The 23399-nt window shown below is 42.7% G+C and overlaps 2 protein-coding genes across 5 annotated transcripts; one reads left to right on the top strand and one right to left on the bottom strand.

Annotated features, from left to right (window-relative positions):
• Positions 1 to 1302: 1302 nt before the first annotated feature.
• Positions 1303 to 10885, bottom strand: LOC124474964. Of its 3 annotated transcripts, none has more exons than XM_047031462.1 (11): positions 9976 to 10885; positions 5930 to 5977; positions 5713 to 5846; positions 5382 to 5523; positions 4916 to 5179; positions 4643 to 4796; positions 3426 to 3586; positions 3088 to 3248; positions 2811 to 2942; positions 2541 to 2597; positions 1303 to 2319 (listed from the first exon to the last, which is right to left on the bottom strand). In XM_047031462.1, the coding sequence occupies exons 2-11, from the start codon at positions 5970 to 5972 to the stop codon at positions 2137 to 2139; spliced, it is 1431 nt and encodes a 476-aa protein (XP_046887418.1). In that variant the 5' UTR covers positions 5973 to 5977; positions 9976 to 10885; the 3' UTR covers positions 1303 to 2136. The 3 variants fall into 3 exon arrangements, with proteins under 3 accessions (XP_046887418.1, XP_046887402.1, XP_046887411.1); XM_047031446.1 differs by lacking the exon at positions 9976 to 10885 and adding an exon at positions 6474 to 6613; XM_047031455.1 differs by lacking the exon at positions 9976 to 10885 and adding an exon at positions 6305 to 6381.
• On the top strand, positions 9310 to 23370 carry pals2a (protein associated with LIN7 2, MAGUK p55 family member a). 2 transcript variants are annotated; one of them, XM_047031424.1, is made up of 14 exons: positions 9310 to 9605; positions 10983 to 11077; positions 11613 to 11737; positions 12453 to 12571; positions 14199 to 14351; positions 16574 to 16723; positions 17074 to 17301; positions 19232 to 19363; positions 19479 to 19575; positions 19761 to 19832; positions 20022 to 20183; positions 21483 to 21685; positions 21811 to 21939; positions 22057 to 23370. In XM_047031424.1, the coding sequence occupies exons 3-14, from the start codon at positions 11707 to 11709 to the stop codon at positions 22231 to 22233; spliced, it is 1653 nt and encodes a 550-aa protein (XP_046887380.1). In that variant the 5' UTR covers positions 9310 to 9605; positions 10983 to 11077; positions 11613 to 11706; the 3' UTR covers positions 22234 to 23370. The 2 variants fall into 2 exon arrangements, with proteins under 2 accessions (XP_046887380.1, XP_046887389.1); XM_047031433.1 differs by lacking the exon at positions 11613 to 11737 and having other exon boundaries at positions 9314 to 9605.
• The last annotated feature ends 29 nt before the right edge of the window (positions 23371 to 23399 follow it).

Raw genomic sequence — 23399 nt, 5'->3', positions numbered from 1 at the left:
TTTGGAATGTCCTGAAGAAGAAGAAAACTACTGGTGTACTAAGTAACAGACGTCGAACAGGTAGACCAAGGAAAACATCAGCAGTTGATGACAGAAACATTGTGAGAGCTGTAAAGAAAGACCCTAAAACAACTGTTAGTGAGATCAGCAACAACCTCCAGATGGCAGGAGTGAAGGTATCACTATCTACTGTTCGCAGAAGACTTCATGAACAAAAGTACAAGGGCTACACCAGAAGATGCAAACCACTCATTAGCAAGAAGAATAGGAAGGCCAGGCTGGAATTTGCCAAAAAGTACAGAGATGAACCTCAAAAATTCTGGGACAAAGTTTTATGGACTGATGAGACAAAGATTAACTTTTACCAAAGTGATGGAAAGGCTAAAGTTTGGAGAAAGAAAGGAACTGCTCATGATCCCCAACACACAAGCTCATCTGTGAAACACGGTGGAGGTAATGTCATGGCTTGGGCTTGCATGGCTTCTTCTAGGACGGGCTCATTAATCTTCATTGAGGATGTAACACATGATGGCAGCAGCAAAATGAACTCGGAAGTCTACAGAAACATTTTGTCTGCCAATTTAAGGAAAGATGCAACCAAACTGATTGGCAGAGCCTTCATCATGCAGCAAGATAACGACCCAAAACACACTGCCAAAACAACAAAGGAGTTCATCAGGGGCAAGAAATGGAAGGTATTAGACTGGCCAAGTCAATCTCCAGACTTAAACCCTATAGAGCATGCATTTTACCTGCTTAAGAGGAGACTGAAGGGAGGAACCCCACAAAACAAACAACAACTGAAAGAGGCTGCAGTGAAAGCCTGGGAAAGCATCAAAAAGGAAGAATGCAAAAGTTTGGTGACGTCAATGGGTCACAGACTTGCTGCAGTTATTGAAAGCAAAGGATTTGCAACTAAATATTAAGTCTTATTCACTTAAATATGTTTTAAGTATATCTGTTCCAATACTTTTGCTCACATGACAAATGGGTGGATTCAAACAAAATGTGATATTTTCTTAGTTGTGCATCAGATCCTGATGTAAATACCTGGAAATAAAAGCTGAAACGTTGATCTCTGGTCTCACGTTCATTATTTGATGTCAAGCCCAAATGTTTTCAGTCTACAGCAAGAATAAAGGAATTCGCCTCACTGTTCCAATACTTTTGGAGGGCACTGTAAGTGTTGATTGATATTGACAGTAAATTAGTGATTTCAAAACAATGATCAGGGGTCTACAGTATGTCTGCCAGTGTTTTCATGTTACTGTTATAGCACTACTTGATCAACTGAAAAAAAACTACTTAAACATTGTTTAATAAACTCTTAAAACATACAGTATAGATAACATCCCAATTCATCAGGATTTGTAACTGGTTATTGTAACCAAAATCCATTTATCAAGTAATCATTAAAGAAAATGATGATAGTATGGCAGTAGACAGTTACATGTCGGTAAAGTAATAATGCCTTCAAGGATTCTACTCCAACACCTATCCACAGAACTATGATATTCAGCACATGCCAATAATGGCATTAATGTTGAAAACTAATGAACTGTTAATATGTTAATCTCTCTCGTATACACACACACACATATATATATACACACACATACAGACACACACACACATTTTGAAACATTACAAAATACATTCCACTACATTCCAAATCAAGGAATTCAATAAAAGAAGTTAGAAATATTGGCCTTATACTGGCACTTCAAAGGCCACTTATTTTCATGGTCAGTAAGTTAATGCACTCATGTTAGACCAGCTATTGAATAATTATACTATATACTCTCTTATCCACTGAGTAGGATTATGGCTGGGTAGTCAGGCACATTAGTTAGCTTGGTAGTGGTTGGTCTGATACACATGGTGGAATAATAAAACATTCCCATAAAACATTCTATAAATAGCGATTGTGTACAAACGATTAAGTGATTGTTAAAAACTCTGAAACACACCAAATGTTCATGTTGTCTAGGCTATTAATAGAACATTTGTCATATATTATAAAACCTATTGAGAGAGAAGACTCCTAATAAGAAGACTTTTGATATTAAAATGAGGTATTAGCGATCCCTTTTACACTAGGTCGAAGTAGTGTATATTCTGGGTGGTGTATGTACACTAGGAAAAGTTGAGTTTATCCGAGGTGTAGACATCTGCATAGGAGGGTGGGTCTGAGGTCAGTGGGGGGGTCAAGGGGAAGCCTACTCCCCTGGGAAACTCAAACTGGATCCCTGAGTCAGAGGAGAGGCAGTCGAAACCCATTGAGAGTGATGGAGCTGCCACGCTTCCTGAGTCTATCCCCTGAACAGAGAGGACAGAACAGTCAGGTGTGTGTGTGTTGTGTGTGATGTGTGTGGTGTGTGTGATGTGTGTGGTGTGTGTGTACAGGCATGTGTTCCGATGCTAGCCCCTGAACAATAAGGATAGAACAATCATGTGTGTGTGGTGTGTCCCGATGCTAGCCCCTGAAGAAAAAAGGCCCTGGTTGTGTGTGGAAGTGGGAAGTCAAGGTAATCCCATACCTGAAAATATGATGCAGCATTATAGGATGGAGGCTCATCACCAGCAACGACATTGAACTATGGAATAAACACAGACACATTTTATAGAAAGGAAAAGTTTTACACATTTAACCAGATGTGTAAATGAAAAGCAGAATGAAAGCAGAAAAGGGAAAAAAAAGAAGAAGGTCGGAAGACACAACCAAATAAACAAAGGAAGAAAAATGGTAGAACATCATTGTAAAGTAAAGAAAAGAAAAAAAAGAGAAACAAGATTGATGCTGGACGTACTGGATGAGTCAAGACATCTGCGTCTTGAGGTTGTTGGTTGGAAGTAGAGATAGAGGGATGGTCAGGGTTATAGGGAGGGTCGTGTTGGATCCCTGTATACGGTTCTGTGGGTCTAGGGCCAATAATGGTGGTCTAAAAAACACACACATATTGTACGGGTACACAGAAGGGAAAACAACATATCAACACTTACCAGCTGAACACACCCACATCCTATGAGTTTCAGTCCAATAGCAGACATTTTATCCAGCACACTTTGTTTTGCCTTTCTACTTACCTCATGATGGAAGACAACCAGTTCTTCAGGAGTACTGGCATCAGATTTGCTTTTCGTACTACTTTTCCTACAGCAGCAACACTTGGCAAGGCACGTAACAAGCACGCTGACTGCAACACTTGCAAAAAGCAAAGGATAGTTGATTATACCTGTATCTGTAACTGAATAATAGAAAAGAGTTGGTCAGTTATTACAGGGGACATTTTGAATCATTAGAATTCCTAAAAACCAACAACAACCATCACCAGAATAAAAAAACTATGTAAAATGTACTAATAACATACATTTGTATTTTTCTGAAACTGCATTGTAATACTGTATATTGTACTGTGACTAACCTGGGATATGTGGTGATACAACAGTTAGCTCCACCACCTTAGCCAGGTTCCCATGTCTGTCTCTGACCCAGAAGGTGCCTTGATCTTCGGGCATCAAATCTGTAATCTGCAACTCTTTTGTGAGCCCGCCAACATAGTGAATCCTTTCCTTAAACAGCCACCTTTGTGTGAGAGAGCAGATAAATACACAAGGCCTTTACAAGGTTCTAATCCTGCCTCCAGTCATTAGGTATGCCTTTGGTCTTCTCCTGTGTATTCCTCCTCTACCAAACGTAAAATGTAATAAATACATTATTTTTTTAAACCAAGATATATATATATACATACATACACATATATATATATATATATACACATATATATATATATATACACACACAAGGGCGTAACCACGCATTCTTAGGAGGGGTCGTGTCCCCCCCAATATTGAGAAAATATCAATCTGTCCCCCAATATACAGCAGAAAATATGTAAAATATATGTTCTCCTTTTATGAACCCTGTCAATGGATCGGTCTCTTGTTATGTCTTATTTATTTTCAATTTATTTCCATTTGTTAAGAAAAACATAAGTGTTTGAATCCCCCCGTGTGATTTTGTTTGAATCCACCTTGCACCGTTCTGCGTTGTCATAGTTACCAAACACTTTTTCGTCAGTCAGTTGAGTGCAAAGAAAGTAACGTTAGTTAACTTGTTGGAGAGGAGGCAGAGTAATGGGGGATTTGAGGTTACCTAAAAAGCAGAGAAAACTGGACCAGCAGCCAAGCATACACAGTTTTTTTCAGACAGTAAGTACCTTGATACCAACTAAATGTGTAACGCTAAGCAAATAAAACGAGTAGCCTCATAAAAGCATGAGTCGCTGTTTTTCTGATAAAATGACGTGGTCACAATGCAGGCAGGCATGGGTCTCTGAGAAATTACACTATTCCTTGAGATGTGAATTCAAATGGTCAATGTAGTCCTCGAAACTATGTTCTAAATGTGCACATTTAGATTTACATATATGTGCGCATTTACATATATAAAATATAGAATTGTAGGCAATGCACTTAACAACAACAAAATTATACTAAAGGGTATTTATTTGGATCCCCCCAATGTCTAAACCATTGTCACGCCCATATATACATATCATAAATTGGATAGAGGGGTGACAGCCCGCTCATCATATAAAAACGACAACAAATGAATAAATAATAAAAACGAACAAAATACCTGTTTACCAGTACCCCACCATCCATCAGAGTGAAGGGTGAGGCAGCATCATCACTGAAGCTTGGCTTGAATGCGAGGCTGACCTCAGAGGGATCCAGTGGGAAGCTGAACTCAAAGACTTCTCCTGCCTGCACAGCCTTACTGAGCGTCCACTCTGTAACAGGAGGGGTATTCATTCACAAGGTAAAGGGCACAGTAAACCAAGATAACATTCGCTATTAAAATGCCACCTGATCCCAAAACGTACAATCCCCAGTTGAAGCTGCTATGTACCTTCAATGTAGATGCGGATTCGGTGTAAGAACTTCCCTCTTCTCCCTCGGAAGGTGTAAACACCTTGGTCTGTCTGAGTCAGCTTATCCATCACAAAGTTTCCTTTCTCTAGTGTCCCTCTGGCTGTGTTTACAAGATGGGTGCGGTCCCACATGACAATAACCTTGTCATCATTCAGTGGAGAGTAGTCGATGAGGGAGACAGCTCTGGACACCTCAAGGGAGTAACTCATTCCATATTTTAGCCATGCCTCTTTTGAACAATCTAAGAGATGAGTGGATGAAGCGATGGACAGGTCAGCACTGTATCATATATAATGCACTCTGACATATAAGTACACATAACATACGTTCTTACCCCATTAACGGTATACAGCTCTGTGGCAGATCATCTAAATTATTTCAATCAAATTACAGCAACATGTTTTTAAACATGCATGTAATAATGTTCCGCGATGTGGTCTCACCTTTTACTGTAATGCCGAGAACAGGCAAAGGTTTATCATTCTCTGGAAACAGGACTGAGTATATTCCTTCATCAGCCATGGTAACATCCTGTAACTTTGTGGAAAAGGACCTTCTCTTGAACCGAGGGTCAAGAGACGTGCTCTTCAAAACACAAAGTTAGAGTATATCTTTAGAAAGTTTATTCTATTTGGATAGCAAAGGAGTTTCTTTTTTCACAATGCCAATTATCAAACCTCCTCAACTAATACCCATTCTAACAACGTGACGATTGTGCTGTGCACAATTGCATGTGTGTGTGTCTGTCTGTCAGACTGTGGCAGTCTCACTCACCTCATCCATCACCATTGTGATGAGGCCAGGGGGAGATGATGGAGTGAAGAACACTTTGTGTAAGTACATTGAGACAGATACATCGTTAGGGAAGATGGCGTCATGTCCATAGCACACCACGTTAGTTTTGTAGGCTGAACGATTGGGAGATAGAAAGTTAGAGTTAGAACATTTGTTAAACGTTTAACTTCAAGCTTACAATTCACGTAAATCTCACCATGGCAGATACTGAAAAGGCTCAGAAGGATCCAAGGCAGCATGATCTCTAACGGACACAGGGAAATAGACAACATCGTGAATAATGCAGGCCCTAACCCTATGTAAGCATAATATGCACATCACAACAATAAACATTTACATGTAACAATTCAGCACGCTTCTACGCATAGAAACGTAAAAACTACTCGCATCGTTTTTGATAGCCTAAAAAAACATTCTATATGGAAGAATGTCGATTTAATGTCAACATTCTAAACCAACTTGAACCACATTCGGTAACGTATACGTAAACTGAACATCATGTCCAACAACACGATTCCACAGATTCCAGAAAACAGGCAAAAAATGACATGTGTATATAAATCCTATTTACATTAGTCTCCGTTCGCATGTTTTTCAACAGTTTGCACATGCCCATGAAGTTGAACCAAACGTAGGGGTAGACTCCTCCCTACAGTTGTCTAACAGTGTCAGACTGCATAAAAGTAACAAACTCCCATGTTCCGTTAAACAGCTGCAACAGCCTATAACAGCATACTCACCAATCTCTATTCCTTCCAACCATTGCGTAGATTACAATTTAAACGTGAAAGTCACTGGTACATTGTCATGGAGGCAGGTAGCCTACATTTTGTTCGACGAAACCCAAGATAGAGCGCACTAACTTTTCCTATTAGTGACGGGTCGTTCACGAATGAGTCGGCTCTTGTAGGTGAAGAGCCGACTCTATTTTTAATAGATTAATATAGCCTGTAGAAATTAAATGATTATGTAATAATGAATGATACAAACACACACACACACACACACACACACACACACACACACACACACACACACACACACACACACACACACACACACACACAGTCAGACGAGTAGTCAAAACTCATGGAGCAATAACAAATCAATGCATTTTTTAAAGACATTGTGGTTAAGGTAGAGTATGATTTCATTCAATAATTTAATTATAATTGTTTCTCACCTATCATACTCAAAGTCATAGTTTACAACGTTTTAAAGAGCCGTTTGGGAGCCAAAAGAGCCGGCTCTTTTCAGAGCTGAGTCAAACGAGCCGGCTCACGACAAAGAGCCGGAATGCCCATCACTAGGCCCTATTGGGCAATACTGGCCACACCAGGGGATAGTCCTAAACAATAATCAGATATTTAACCATTGCTTTAGTGCATCCAAAAAGTCACCATCACTGCAATATCCTCATCAAACACCAAACCTTGAGTTGGGAGAACCTCGTTAAATTCACTGATGTGTCTGGTTTTTACAATTTTACCTGTTAGTGATTTTATTAAACAACGCACTCAAAGTAGCAGACACACTATATCTGCTTGATGTATGTTATGTGTCTCAGTGTTATATATGTGTTTGAACTGCAGGTTCACTTTGCTAATATGTAAATTGGTTTTGTCTATACGTTACTGTTTATCAACACATTTTAGTCTTATTATGTTATTTGACATTTCTGTAATTTTAGGCTGCCTTCAAACATCTGGCCGGGGACAGCAGATGAAAATTAGCCTCTCTGGCTAACTCTGGCTCACTTACAGTTTGCTGTTGATTGGTGTGCATTGTCCCTGCAAAATAAATGAATACAAATAAAACAATTATAGAATGTTGGTACTTGAATCACATGCAAATTCACAGCCACCGCCAGGGCCCACATCCAGACAAACCGGGTGGTCATGTCAATGACCCACACTAAGCCAAACAAACACATTTGTCTGTAAAACACAAGTAATTAACTGGCAATCTGTTGACAACCATTGTACTTTAAAATGCATCTAATGTCATGTCGAGTTGAATAACTGCGTAAAGCATCTGTACACATGTCAATGTACAGTGCATCTGGGAAGTATTTGCAGCGCTTCCCTTTTTCCACATTGTGGTGACAGCCGTATACTCCAAAATTGACTAAATAAAATAAATTCACAATGATAATGTGAAGTTTTTTATTTATTTTATATGTTATAAAGTTGTCTAGACCTCCGAGACAGGATTGTATCGAGGCATAATATCTGGCTAAGGGTACAGAAAAAAGTCTGCAGCATTGAAGGTCCCAATGAGCACAGTGGCTTCCATAATCCGTAACTGGAAGAAGTTTGGAACCACCAGGACTCTTCCTAGAGTTGGCCGCCTGGCCAAACAGAGCAATCGGGGGAGAAGAGCCTTAAGTCAAGGATGTGACCAAGAATCCGATGGTCACACTGACAGAGCTTCAGCGTTGCTCTGTGAAAAGAGGAGAACCTTCCAGAAGAACAACCATCTCTGCAGCACTCCACTAATCAGGCCTGTATAATTAGAGTGGCCAGATGGAAGCCACTCCTTATTAAAAGACACGACAGCTGTGATTTGCCAAAAGGCACCTGAAAGACTCTCAGACCATGAAAAAAACAAAATTCCCTGGTCTGATAAAACGAAGATTCAACTGTTTGCCCTGAATGCCAAGCGTCATGTCTGGAGGAAACAAAGCACTGCTCATCACCTGGCCAATACAACCCCTACAGTGAAGCATCAGTGGTGGCAGCAACATGATGTGGGGAGGTTTTCAGCGGCATGAACTGGGAGACTAGTCAGGATCGAGGGAAAGATAAATGCAGGAATGTACAGAGACATCCTTGACGAAAACCTGATCCATAGTGCTCTGGACCTCCGACTGGGGCGAAGGTTCATCTTCCAACAGGACAACGACCCTAAACACACAGCCAAGATAACAAAGGAGTGGCTTTGGGCAACTCTGTGAATGTCCTTGAGTGGCCCAGCCAGAGCCCAGACTTGAACCCGATTGAACATCTCTGGAGAGATCTGAAAATGGCTGTGTATCGACTCTCCCCATCCAACCTGATGGAGCTTGAGAGGTCCTGCAAAGAAGAATGGGAGAAACTTCCCAAAAAAACATGTGCCAAGCTTGTAGCATCATAGTCAAAAAGACTTGAGGCTGTAATTGCTGCCAAAGGTGCTTCAACAAAGTATTGCGCAAAGGCTGTGAATACTTATGTTTGTTATAAATTCGTTTTTTATTTTTAATAGATTTGCAAACATTTAACACAAGTTTTTTTCACTTTGTCATTATTGTGTGTAGAATTCTGAGGGGAAAAAAGAATTTTATACATTTTGGAATAAGGTTATTGTTACAATTGTAACATAAACTCTGCACTGTACATGGCCCTGTCCATGGGTATTCATGAGCAGTTGTGCACAATACATTTGACCTGCAATCCTTCACTTGAAAACAATTAGTCTAGTTTATTACAGTTAGATACAGCTAATTCTGGGATGTCATTGTAAAGCGCTTAGTATACTTGTTGGGAATTAACCCAACTTTGATGAGGATATGCAACATCCGACATTATACATTTCGTCTTATGAAAACAAGTGGAGTTGATAAGAAAAGTTGTTTTTAAATGTATATTGTAACTTTGAGGCTGGTTTTGTTATGTAAATGTTGAGACAACATTCAACAAAGTAATCCATGTCCAAACTGTTGACAGAGAAGTGGAAGGCTTCTTGTCTTGACTACTCGTGTCCACGGCACGTTAGCTCCGCCTGCTTGCGAGGCTCGGTTTTGAACCCTCAAGAAGTCTGTCCTTTCCTTTCTTTGAGGTTTGAGAAATCAATGGAGGTGTGAAAGGCTGGCGGGATTACACAGAGACTATCAGGTAATGTAATTTTGACAATGTACCGTTCCTACTGGCTCTGCACATTTTTTCGGCTCTCGGTCTGACACCGGATTGTCATGACTTCAATTAGATAGCTAGCCTAGCTAGCTGATAGCTACTAGTGTTAGCGAGCTATCTAGCTAACATTAGCCATTCTAGCTAGGGTTCCCACATGCTTGCTATAGCTAGCTAGTCATGTCCTAATGTTAGTTTGCGCGGTGGTGTTACGACAGTGTCTGCTAAAGACTGGCTAGCTGGCTAGCTGACATACACACATCGACTGGCTATTAGAAAGTGTAGCTCTAGCTAACGTTTTTTTTCTTCCAGGAAATTAATTCAAATATGCTCTTGTCAACGTAAAGTTCGTTACCTAATCGGCCAGTTTTCGTTTTTCATAGCTGAAGTAGCTACCTACTCAAACGATGGGAGTATATCAGACTTGAGGAAGGACCCAACCATAATCCTGGGTTGAAGTAGTCACTTTCCAGGCTGACATGACTGCACGCGGACAAAAGCAGTTCTAGTACGTCAGAATGTAGCGAGCAATAAAAAGCAGTTCTCCTCTGCTGGAATGTTTTTTAATATCGAACAACTGTTATACATCTTGGTATGGTAGCTATATTTATAAAGTAATTGTCATCGAAAATAACTTTTTTGGACACCCTTTGGAAGCCACTCTTTCACTCGTAGTATAGACCCTATGCGTGTCAACTGTCTGTCACATAGCGAGGCGCATTCCTCGCTGTTTATCATATTCTACGAAGTTAAATTGAGGTGGTTGAGTGTTCTGGGAACTTCAGCTCTGTTGGAATGTTGCTGGCAGGAACAGCAATGGGGGAACCCATTAACAGTTGAAGGACGCGTTTTAATTCATGTACTTTTGCATATGACAAAGAGCGCACTGCGTTTGTCTTTACCTTAAAATAAGCCCACATCCAGTAGCCGTGACATGTAGCATTAACAAATTATTGAAGAAAGTTGTGATGTCCATTTCATTCCCACATCCAGCGCTTACAGGTTTACTAATGCTTCGAAATGAGGCCAGGTCAATCAAGGATGCAAGTGACTTGGCAACCTGCAAATTTGCCACTTAATTAATGGGATTAAGTCTTTGCAGTCACGCTAATTCTAGACAAATTATCACCTCTTTTTTTTCTTTCGAGGGACCAATTCGAATCGGTTATTTTGAATTGAAGGAATGTCAAAATGTTTTATATAAAAACGTGTCTCCTTTAAATCTACTCGAACTCCTGGAATAGCACATCCCAAGGCAGATAAAATAAATGACTATTTTGTGTGTGTGTGTGTGGAGGGGGGGGGGGGGGGGGGGGGGGGGGGGTCATATGATTACTGAGATGTCTTTCTTTATTCCTTTAGGTTTGTCCTCATGCCAGGTCACCAGATGAGAATTGTATAGTAGAGGGCTGAGGGGAATTGTGCTGCACTGCACAGGTGAGGAGCGCAGTTCACAGGTGAGTTGAAGGGACCGTTTAATTTGCACCCCTTGCTATTTAGGTAAAGATCATTTTAAATAGTGTCTTAATTAAAAAGGGCACCACTCATGATAATGAACAATTTACAGGTTGAAAAATGTCTCTGCCCATTAGGTCTTCCCTGCTGTGTGTTTGCATGCCCAGCAAGGCTTTGGCAGAGTTGTTGTTGCTGTGCTCTGTTTGGAGAGTGTGTTTGTACAGGGTGTCCCAGAGGACTCTCAGTGTGGAGCTGACATAACCTTTGCCCAATAGCAGGGGTAACCCATCCATTGTAGTTCAATGGCCTCTGTCACTCTGTTCATAAGAACTCCCTGGATAAAGGTGCTTTACCTTCAGCGCAGATATACAAAGACAGTTTGCAGTGTTCCAAAAAATTGGACTACAATTTCTGCAAAAATCCAAATCTTGATCCTTTTAATGGGGGAATTTAGTTAGGTATCAACTTCCATGTTGATTTTGTCTTGTGTCTGATGAAGTGAGTTGAATCTGACATAGGGTTCTCTGCCCTCCCCAGCCCTCCGGGGTGCTCTCCTCTGTGTTCAGTCTGCCTCAGGGTGGACAAGCTTCCCGCTGTTCAGTAGGTGAGGTTGCCCAGAGTCATAGAAACAATGATGGTGGTCAATGCCAAGTCAGGCTCAGGTAAGCTCCCTCAGAGGAGGGTTCATGCTGGGAATGACTGCTTGAATGGCATGGAGGCCTAACCTACACTCTAATTTATTAGAGAGATGCTTTGCTATTCAATGGCTGTGTGATTTAGGCTCTGGTTTAAGACTTTTTTTTCCACTCTCGGTTTTGTTCACTGTTCACTGTTTGATGAGGGAGAAAGAGAGACGGATCTGTGAGTGGAACGATTCAAGTCTGGCAATTGTTGCTTGTTTACTTGTATGGAAATTAGGGGTATTCGCAGTGAATTGGTCTATTCATCGTCTGTCCAGTTATTACCATTCTATATTTCCTTGAGGGTTTAGGTTGGTTGAGGGGCAGTTCTATGGACGTATGTGAAGCCCTCTGTGACATTGCTTGTAAAAAGGGCTATACAAATACATTTTGATTAGATTTAATATGGTTACTTATGTCACCATTTCTAAAAATCACCAACTTTTTATCCTAATCAAATGCCTTTGCGATCAAAGCTGTAATGCACATATTCAGAGTGGAATCTAGCTTGGGTTTATGTGTCTCTGTACTGGGTATATCTAAACAAATCATGTTCTGACAATTCAGAGTCTTGCATTGTGCTTTCCCTTTCTAACTGGCCGTGCTGTCTGCTGCTCCATATGTCTTGATGACCTCTGGGATGAGTGTGTCAGAGTAGAGTATAAACTGAACCGTGTGTGTGTGTGTTCCTATACAGCCATGCAGCAGGTGCTGGATAACCTGAGGGACCTGTCCCCCACCACGGGTGCCAAAGACATCGACCTCATCTTCCTCAGAGGCATCATGGAGAGCCCCATTGTCCGCTCCCTCGCCAAGGTATCGCCGATGGACACACACACAGACACATCCACACGCGCACACACCCACAGATGCACACACACAAGGGCACACACACCCATCCACGCCCAAGTTAGCTAGCCAGCAACTTTGTAAAGAAAACACTTTTTACATCATGTGACGACAACTTCTTTGAAAATGTGACAGCATAAATGTCACGGCGGGCACTGGGGATGGGCAAACCGAGGCTTTCCGAAACACAGTGACAATTGAAACATTTGAGTCTGGGCCCTTGAAATGCTTGAAACCTTTATTCAACAGTGACATCTGCTGGCAGCTACAACTATGGCATACACAAAAGTCTAGTAGCTAATTCCACAATGCGAGTGTAATGTCCTTGTAGTTGAACGTAATTATTGCCGTCCTTCAAAGCATATGGCGTGGTATCGAATACGGGAGTGATGGTTTTCATTTAACAATACAATCGGGTCAAATCATGATTTTCTAACTGTTTGAGACGATAAACTCTGTAAAGTTGTTACATATACATCTTGAAGTGGCAGACAAATGAACAAACAGGATATCACTAATGGCACACAAGTAACTAACGTTCTTTAAGTGTCTCTAACTGTCCCTAACTGTCTCAAACTCTCACAAATCTCTCAAACAAGGTCTCACGCATTCAAAACTTTTGGTTTTGCTGCCTCATTTTATACCCCGACACGTCAGAGTCTTTTGATAAGTGCGACACAGTTTCCGTTCAAGACCACGTCACAAAACATTTCGAAACACTTCACGTGAGCGGAAGTGTTTTCAAAACCCGTCTCGAAACGCTGTTCCGATGCAGTGAGTGTTGAATGTGTCAGGACAGTATCGACACCGTAGTACCGAGTGGTCCATCAGTAGCGGGCACCGCCCTCTCAAACATCCGAGGCCTGTGTGGGTACGCTTACATGCTGTTCTCACATGCAGCGCTGTCATAGGCATTCAGTGATTTACTCCCCCTGCCAGTTGGACCAGAGGAGGTTGAGAACGGATGTCTGACAGGGAGGCGCAGGGTCAGCTGGTCACTGCAGGAACAGTTGACTGGTCAACAGCTGCATCTATGTTTAAACATGGACAGGGAAATATCATCCATAAGGAGGTTACAGATGCCAATTAACAGGGCCACTGTTTTCAGGGAATTCTGTCAGTGCTTTATGAGTTCATGACATTGACGTATGAGAAGTTAGGGAACATCTACCCTGCTGGAATGCAGCAGTGCTTCGTTGGTGCAATTGGAAAAGATCGGTCTGCATTCCTCTCTGAGGGCTTGGCTGCAGGGTTTTTACAGCAGGCAGTACAGTGCATGGTTACAGTAGTTCACCGATATCTCACTTCACAGATATAAAAAATACTCTCAACTGACAGCACCAAACCAGGTTTATGTAATGTTTTCACAAGGATGTGTGATTGGTTGAAGCTCTTTCCTGCCAAGAGACTTCTTCCTTGTCTTCTCTAAGAGTTGATGTTCGCACTCTAGTGTTGACATAATATGTCAAGAGTAGAGCCCTTTGTGTTGTTGAAGCTTGTAGAAGATTGCGTTTTGAAGTAGAAATTAGATGACACTGGATTGAGCAAGCTTTTTTTATAGGTTTCGTACACGGGTGTGTCTGTGTTTCTGCAGGCCCATGAGCGTCTGGAGGATGTGAAGCTGGAGGCAGTGAGGGACAATAACCTTCAGCTGGTGACTGAGATCCTGGACTCGATGAGCGGGTTGACGGGGTGTGACACAGGTGCGGCCGAACTTGCCAAAATCCTCCAGGAACCTCACTTCCAGGTAAGACAGTTACTTGTTCTCCATACAGGCACACAAGGTAATAGACACACTTGACGCACAAGGTAAACTAGTGACACAACTAATTAAGAAACACACTCTACGCACATATTTTGCCGCACGAAGGAATATGTGAAACACTCGCTGTAACATGTACAAACAGGGCACACGATTCAAGCAGCAGAGTCATTCCGATGAACGGACAAACTGATCACATGAGTACGGTGGCCCTGAAGTGCAAATGACACCCCCTAATATGAGTACATCCCCCAAATGAAAATACTCCCCCCCAATACGAGTCAACTCCCCCCAAATCGGATGACTTGTTCACCTCCCCCCAAAAATGAAAATACTCCCCCCCAATACGAGTCAACTCCCCCCAAATCAGATGACTTGTTCACCTCCCCCCAATACAAAAACGCGCTCCCCCCCCCAATACAAGTCAACTCCCCCCAAATCGGATGACTTGTTCACCTCCCCCCAATACAAAAACGCGCTCCCCCAAATGGAAAACGACATTACATTAACTCAAAAACACATTACATTAACTCTGAACGGAAAGGGTAGGTACTACACTTTAGCGCTGATTGGATGCAGTAGGCTAACTAACAAGAAATAAGAAATTGATCGACAGAAGTACAAAATGCAATAGCCTGGCAGAGTTACGTGCACCAGAACATTTGTTTGGCTATCGAAGAATGTAGCAAATAGTAGGCTTCTTAGGCAAAAGTATTTCGAGTTAAATGTAAAAATCGATAGCCAAACAACTATCCTGGTCCACGTTACTCTGTCATTGTGGCATTTCATTCTTCTGTAGTGGACTATCAGTTTTTTCTTCTGAAAAGTCCTGATTCCTTCAACTGCGTTTTTAGCGTGCGCATAGGCTACTTATATTGTGAAACGTTAACAGCAGATCTAAGATTATTTCATAGGAATGACCCTGATTAAAATAAAGAGTAGTGTAATGACTCTGAATTGTAAACATTAATGTTTCCTCTTTCCTTCAAATCAAAACGATTAATTTCATGATAATGACAGAGTTACGTGGACTAGTTGTTTGGCTATCGATGTTTACGTTTAACATAGCAATTTATGCTTTTGCATACATAGCCTATGCTACATGCTTCGATACCCAAATAAATGTCCTGGTGCACGTAACTCTGTCAGGCTATTGCATTTTGTACTTCTGTCAATCAATTTCTTATTTCTTGTCAGTTAGCCTACTGCATCCAATCAGCGCTAAAGTGTAGTACCTACCCTTTCCGTTCAGAGTTAATGTAATGTGTTTTTGAGTTAATGTAATGTCGTTTTCCATTTGGGGGAGCGCGTTTTTGTATTGGGGGGAGGTGAACAAGTCATCCGATTTGGGGGGAGTTGACTTGTATTGGGGGGGGGGAGCGCGTTTTTGTATTGGGGGGAGGTGAACAAGTCATCCGATTTGGGGGGAGTTGGCTCGTATTGGGGGGGAGTATTTTCATTTTTGGGGGGAGGTGAACAAGTCATCCGATTTGGGGGGAGTTGACTCGTATTGGGGGGGAGTATTTTCATTTGGGGGATGTACTCATATTAGGGGGTGTCATTTGCACTTCAGGGCCACCGTACATGAGGGTTAGTCTTGTGGACTGGATGTCAAAGTCTTTTAAGAGTAGCGTCATCATATTCCTCAAGAGCCAATCACCCTGCCCATTCTTCCGCTTGCCTGTTTCTCGACCAATAGGAGGCCGGGGCCTGAGGGGGCTCTGGACCTGGTCCAATGTGACGCTGAGCTGTTAGTATATTTTACAGGGAGAGGTGTCTGTAGCTCAGTGTCTGTGTGAACATCTAGATGTGGACTGTACGGGCTCTTTTGGCTTCATAACTGACCAATTTCTTTTAGACAGCTTTGGTGAGAATAATGGGACATTCATTCTTTTACTGTTTGTGACAGGTTTATGTATTATTCTTCTTTTGAAATAGGCTTGTGCTAAATGAATGTACTTGTGGAGGGTGTGATTTGTTCTGGTGGTGAGTTATTGGGTGTTGGGTTATGCCTTGTCCTGAGTTGTAAATCTGTTCTTGAGCAATGTAGTGTTAATGGTTACTGTCACTCAATGTCACTATTCTAAAATGGTCAAAGCTGTTGCTGTGCTCCTAACTATTTCACTATCATTTTCTCTCTCTCCTTCTTTCTCTGTCCCCTCTTTCTCTCTCTGTCCCCTCTCTCTCTTTCTCTCACACAAATGCAGTCTTTGCTCGAGGCCCATGACAAGGTGGCCGCTAAGTGCTATGAGATGCCACGCAAGGAAGTTAACAACGAGGCCACGGTGACCAGCATGATCATACCAGTTGACGCTGTCAGGATGATTGGGATCCAGAAGAAGGCAGGGGAGCCCCTGGTGAGTGAAAGACGTCTCTCGGGCCCCTGGCCTAGTTTCCCCTTCACACCCAAAGTCATTGTGTTCCCAAGTCGTGGTTCCTGGGTCCAGGTGTTCTTTCACAGAAATTAGAGGGAGTCCCATGAAACAAGCCCAGTCTGGGATGATTGAGAATAATTACTGTTCAAATTAAATACATGTTGTGTGTATATATATATATATATATATATATATATATAACAACTATTAAAACATATAATCATATTTCTATAGCCCTTATTACAAGACAATGTTGCAGAGGGCTTCACAAACTCCCATAGAACTGCACCTAAGCCAACCTAAACCCTAAAGGAATTAGTGATCTCTGTCAGGGCGTGACGTTCCGGGTGGAGCGGGGTGAACTGGTCATCGCGCGGATCCTCCACGGCACCATGATCGACCGGCAGGGAATGCTGCACGCCGGCGACATCATCCGCGAGGTGAACGGGCGCGAGGTGGGCAGCAACCCCAAGGAGCTGCAGGAGCTGCTGAAGCACAGCAGTGGCAGCATCACCCTCAAGATCCTGCCGAGTTATAGAGACACGCCAGCGCCCCCGCAGGTGAGAGAGAGACACTTCAAAGGGTGGTGTCCTAATACTGAAACTGCACACACAACCCCCTATGGAAATACAGTAAAGGTCAACTTGAGTGTTGTCAAGGTGTTAATCTGATTTGTATTTGTTTGTTGTGTGTATTCCAAAAGGTTCTTCCCCCTCATCTTTTTGGGTGTGTGTTGTCCCAGTCAAACCTGGGTGTAGTGTTGTCACAGAAACCGGTACTCCGGTACCAGAATGTCTGAAGTTGCGGTAGTACCGCAGTGTTGCCCACAGATTAGAAATCTATTTGTGGCGGGGAGGAGGGGTTGTTTCATGTCAGACTGGGGAGGGGTGGTGGGGGGGGTGACCAAACGTCTGGACAGTCCGGGTTTCCAGCCCTCTGTCCGGACCACAGTTGCGTTCCCTACTTTTCGCCCTCCTTTTTGACCCTTCCTGCCCACCGTCGCTAATTTACCACTCGCGTGGGCTTTCAGATGCCAAAAAGAACGACCTCCTTCAAACCTACGTGGAGTTCAGAACTCCATTTTGCCACTAAGAGCAGCAAAGATCAATATCGTGCCTTTTGTAAGCTGATATACAGCTACGTGAGTAGTAGGGGGAAAGGGGCTTTAGAGCGGCATGCCTGCGCTAGGTAACGGCACAAGGATAATGCTAGTTCTGCCTGGCACTCTTCCTTAACATCATTTTTCGCTCCAAACACAACAATAGCTGATGATGAAAAACCCGCTGCTGAGCTGACCAAATCATATATTTTAATTTATATTACAATTGAAATTGTTTGGGGAATGGTTCTGTCTTATTTTCTTATTTATCTTTTGATTAAACTTGTCTCACCAAAGACAAAAAAAAAAATCTGTGCACTTGTATTGGATTTGTATTCAAATTACAAATGTTGACTTACTAAAATGACTAATGTTATTGCCTTAATTTTATCCTAATTATTTGTATCCTTTTTGGGGTTGTCCTCCTTTTTGACCTTTTTTCCACCTTATTGGACCTAAGTGTCCTCCTTTTCAGGGTCATGCTTCTGGTCACCCTAGAGGGGGGGTGATTCACACCTTCACAAAATCAATGCAGGTAGCAACGCTAGTGCTATAACTGGTCAGCTTCATGACGCCGGGTAATTAGCTAGCTCCTAGCTAGCTAATTAGCTAGCTCACCAAAAGAACGGGAGGGGAACCTACGAATAAGACATGTTTGTAGGTACCTAGCGAAAAGTAGCCTCGACTTTCCTAGACCTTTAGGTATGTCACTAATGCTGAAGGCTCGCTGATATAGCTGTAGGTGATTGTAACTGTCAACAAATGACAGTTGTTCAGTAAACTATTTTAGTTTTTTGCTTTGGTATCAAAAATGGTATCGAGTACCGTGAAATTTCACTGGTATTAGTACTGACTACTGAAATTGTGATACTGTGGCAACACTACGTGGATGTGGGTACGAGCCTTTTGACCTGGTGCTAACCCAGAATGCAAGGCGACTGTAACCAGGCCTGCGAACGCCCTATTAATAACACACAACAGGCTATCTGGGGCATTTAGCAGGAGGAGGAAGGGAGGAGTGGGGGAGGGAGGCTGTAGTGGAGGAGAGAGCCCTCAGGCAGCAACCATTACCACCCCTCCCTACACACACCACCAAGCCCCTGAAACTCTCCCTTGAAAGGCCCTCTGGCCATCTATTGTACCTTTTGACAAACCGTCCATACACAGACGCCCTCAAACCTGCTGAGCAGCCCTGTATAAGGCCAGGGCAGACGGTGACTTTTGACCCTGCAGGATCAACTGAGGGATGCTGTGTCATCAGTGGATCCTCTCCGTTTTTAGTCTTGCCATTGTGTCAGTTGTTCAGATAAATGTGTCACACTCATAATGTCCACCTGTACCCAAGATACCATCTTCATTCATTTGACACAGTTGTTGTCTACTGTCACCAGGTTTATCTGAAGCCGCATTTCAACTACAACCCAGCCACGGACAGCCTGATCCCTTGCAAGGAGGCCGGCCTGGCGTTTGCCAGAGGAGAGATCCTCCACATTGTCAACAAGGAGGACCCCAATTGGTGGCAGGTGAGACGACTCTCCTTCCCGGCAGGAAACATGGACCGTAAGTTTAGAGTTCAGAGACTGAAATATACTGTATTCATGGGTTGACTTTGACTTCCTCCGCCCCCACCCCCTCCAGGCACGCAACCTTGCAGTAGGAGCCACAGGACTGATCCCCAGCCAGTTCCTGGAAGAGAAGAGGAAAGCGTTTGTGCGGCGAGACTGGGAAAGCTCAGGTAGAGTGCTGTTCACCCACAGGTTCACCACTATACATCATTCGGCCCTGAGTCTGGCTGTTCATTCAGTAACAAAAAGAAACAGCCCGAGAATCCGACCTGATCTCTTCATGAAAATACAGAAACTGCAGGGAGTTGTTGGTGCCGCCAGTTGGACTAAGGGTGCTTTTTTCCATTTTAAACAGGGATTCTCTGCGGGACACTTACTGGAAAGAGGAAGAAAAAGAAAATGATGTACCTGACGGCAAAGAATGCAGGTGTGTACATCTGCCCTCCAGGTCTGTAGTGTAATGTTAGCATGCACAGGCACAATACTGATTTGGTCCCCACCATTCTCTGAGCCCCAGCAGTGGCTTCAATTGTGTGTGTGTGTGTGTGTGTGTGTGTGTGTATGTGAGAAGAGCTAGCAAAACTAATGGTCAAAGCCTGTGTGTGTTCCTGACCAGAGTTTGACCGGCACGAGCTGCAGACCTACGAGGAGGTGACCAAGATGCCGCCCTTCCAGAGGAAGACGCTGGTTCTGATCGGAGCACAGGGGGTCGGTCGGCGGAGCCTGAAGAACAGGCTGACCGTGATCAACCCCCTACGCTACGGCACCACCGTCCCCTGTGAGTGTCCTCTGTGTGTGGGGGACACATTTCTTTTTTTACATTTATATATCAAATATATTTGATATCAAATATTTTATCTATATATCTTTATTAGTGCTGTCAGTTTAACGCATTATTAACGGCGTTAACGCAAACCCAAATTAACGGCGTCAATTTTTTTATCGCGCGATTAACACTCTTTTTTGGCCTAGCAAACGTTGTAGTTTTTTTTCACATGCTGTTGCAACAATTACCGACGTTAGAAAGACTACAACACCACACCGGATCTAGCTAGACCGGAAATAAAACAACAGGCACGCCACACACACACTTGTTTGGCTTGCGAGCCGGCTAAAGAGTAGTAGCAGAGCCCGTTTACGGATATTAGACATTCTCTGGTAGTAGGCTAACGTTACGTTTTGAGTGGATGGCGAGCGGGAGACGCCGAAATGGATGCCAATAAGATTCTGAATGGAAAGTTTACTTTTACAAAGTTGCCAAATGGTTCCATTGACAAGACCAAAGTGATCTGTGTGTTTTGTCGTTGTAAACTGAGTTATCATCGCAGCACGTCCAGTCTGAAATACCACTTGATGGCCAAGCACACAGCTGATGCGATTCATGCGAATTCTCCGCCCCCTCGTCAAAGCCAGGCGATTGCAATGTTGTTTTCAATAAAAAAATATTTGCACAAAGCAATCCGAACCACTTTTCCATGTTGATAAGAGCTTTCAAATTGAAAAAAGAATGGGACAAAAAGAAATCAAGGGACATTTAGAATAGATAAAAATGTGCGATTAATTGATTAATCGCGAGTTAACTATGACATTAATGCGATTAATCGCGATTAAATATTTTAATCGTTTGACAGCACTAATCTTTATATATCTCTAAATCTCTCTCTCTATATATATATATATATAGACAGATAGATAGATAGATATAGAGATATGTATTATTCCTTTGAGCTAGTTGAGTATCTGGACAATCCAATTTATGGGAGGTGCTTCAAGAAGCGTGGGGTGAAATATCTACAGATTACCTCAACGAATTAACAGCTAGAGTGCCAAAATCCTGCAATGCTGTAATTGCTGCAAATGGAGCATTCTTTGACGAAAGCAATTTCTAACCTTGTCAATGTCTTGACTATATTTTCTATTCATTTTGCAAATCATTTGATAAATAAGTGAGTTTTCAAGCAAAACACGAAATTGTCTGGGTGACCACAAACCTTTGAACGGTAGTGTATATATGTATACACAAAAACGCACTATAAGATCAGAGTTTATACTCAAGCTAGAACCCATCTCCCTCCAGTCACGTCACGTCTGCCCCGCGAGGAGGAGAGGAACGGCCAGTCGTACTGCTTTGTGACCCGGTCAGAGATGGAGGCAGACATCAAGGACAGCCAGTACCTGGAGCACGGAGAGTACGACGGGAACCTGTACGGCACCAGGATCGACTCCATCCATGAGGTGGTGGACACCGGCCGCACCTGCATCCTCGACGTCAACCCCCAGGTCAGAGGCGTGTGCACTCACCCACTCTCTCACACGCATACGTACTCACTCTAACTCACGTTCACTCCAGACACTGTATATTTGGTTGCGGTTCATACTGGAAGGTGGTCTTGTTCTGTCCACAGGCTCTGAAAGTGTTAAAAACAGCTGAATTCATGCCATATGTGGTGTTCATTGCTGCCCCAGAGCTAGACACACTGCGAGATATGCACAAGGCTGTGGTGGACGCAGGACTGACCACCAAACTGCTTACGGTCAGTCTCCGTCTGTCCTCAACCTGAACATCACTCACCTTGTCTCTGAAAGCCAAATGGTGGTTGTTTCGTGTTTTGTGTGACTGATGGGAGACCTCCTTGCCATCGGTCCCCCAGGAGACGGATCTGAAGAAGACGGTGGACGAGAGCTCCAGGATCCGGCGGGCCTACAGCCACTACTTTGACATGACCATCATCAACGACAACCTGGACAAGGCCTTCGAGAAGCTGCAAGAGGCCGTGGAACAGCTGTCTCTGATGCCCCAGTGGGTCCCCGTCAGTTGGGTCTACTGAGCCAGCCAGCTGCTACTACCCCCCCTGCTGGTGGACACAAACTGCACCGACCGCAGGGCCTGGGACGGGGGTCATCCCCAGAAGAGAGGGGGTGTAAAAGCACACTTACTGGGTGTTGGACCCCTAAGCTGTGGAGCCCAGGCTTGACCTGCTCCAAACCAACAGACATGCCCCCCTGCACACTATGCAACTTGGTTCACATTACACAGAAAGTGTACTTATTTATTTGAATTTAGGTCTCCTTTTAAAACATTTTTTTATAACTTAAAATCCGTTCATTAATATGGATCGGAGAGGAACTAGTATCATACTGTTAAGGTGTTTTAAGATGTTTAATTGTATTAATGTTACGCCTAACAACAATATAATACTTGATTTTAATTGATGATTAATTATCATTTTAGGACATACGGTTATATATATTTATTCTTGCAAAGGTGAGGAGGGCTTGCTTTAGAATGATACCTCAAAGTTTTACTCTGTTTACAGTGCAAGACATCATACAGTGCTTCATCTCATTGTCTCACTACCCCGACCATGTAAAACATATAATACCTGTCATCAAGTCCTCCTTCAACTATTGAAGCCATATCCAGAAACATCTCTAGTTATCTATAAGACAAAACTTCGAAGGGCTTAGACAGATAAATAAGTACCATATCATAATATGACCTTGTTTTGGTCCTTAAGAAGTAATTCAAGGCTTATGTATTATATTTATATCTTAAAATGTTTTGGTGTTGCTAGACTGTCACTGGTTTCAGAACCATTGGTATGTCTACCTGCTGGGTCAGTATTTTGTCTACCATTTGGGTCAGTACTTTGTCTAAATGTATGTTTTAGACTGTCACCACCGTAGGTATGGTGCTGTGTTTGAGTTGGTTTGGGAAAACAATTTCCAGAAGATTTTTTACAGGGTACTGCATCTCAGAGAACCATCCCATTTGATGTGATGTTACTGAAACTTAACAGTTCTTAACAATAGCCATATCAACCTACAACTATATATATTTTACAGTTACAACAGAAAGACATTGTATTTTCAAATGTGTCAATAAATTAACTGGTGTTTTTTTTCTAACGAACTAAACATTTTCTCATTGTTTTACATAAAACTTATTTTACCGTAAAACCTTCTACCTTTGTCTGAGTATATTCTTGCAAAA

Source organism: Hypomesus transpacificus, chromosome 2 (assembly GCF_021917145.1).
Source record: "Hypomesus transpacificus isolate Combined female chromosome 2, fHypTra1, whole genome shotgun sequence".
NCBI lineage: Eukaryota > Metazoa > Chordata > Actinopteri > Osmeriformes > Osmeridae > Hypomesus > Hypomesus transpacificus.
This window is presented reverse-complemented; position numbering and strand designations above follow the sequence as displayed.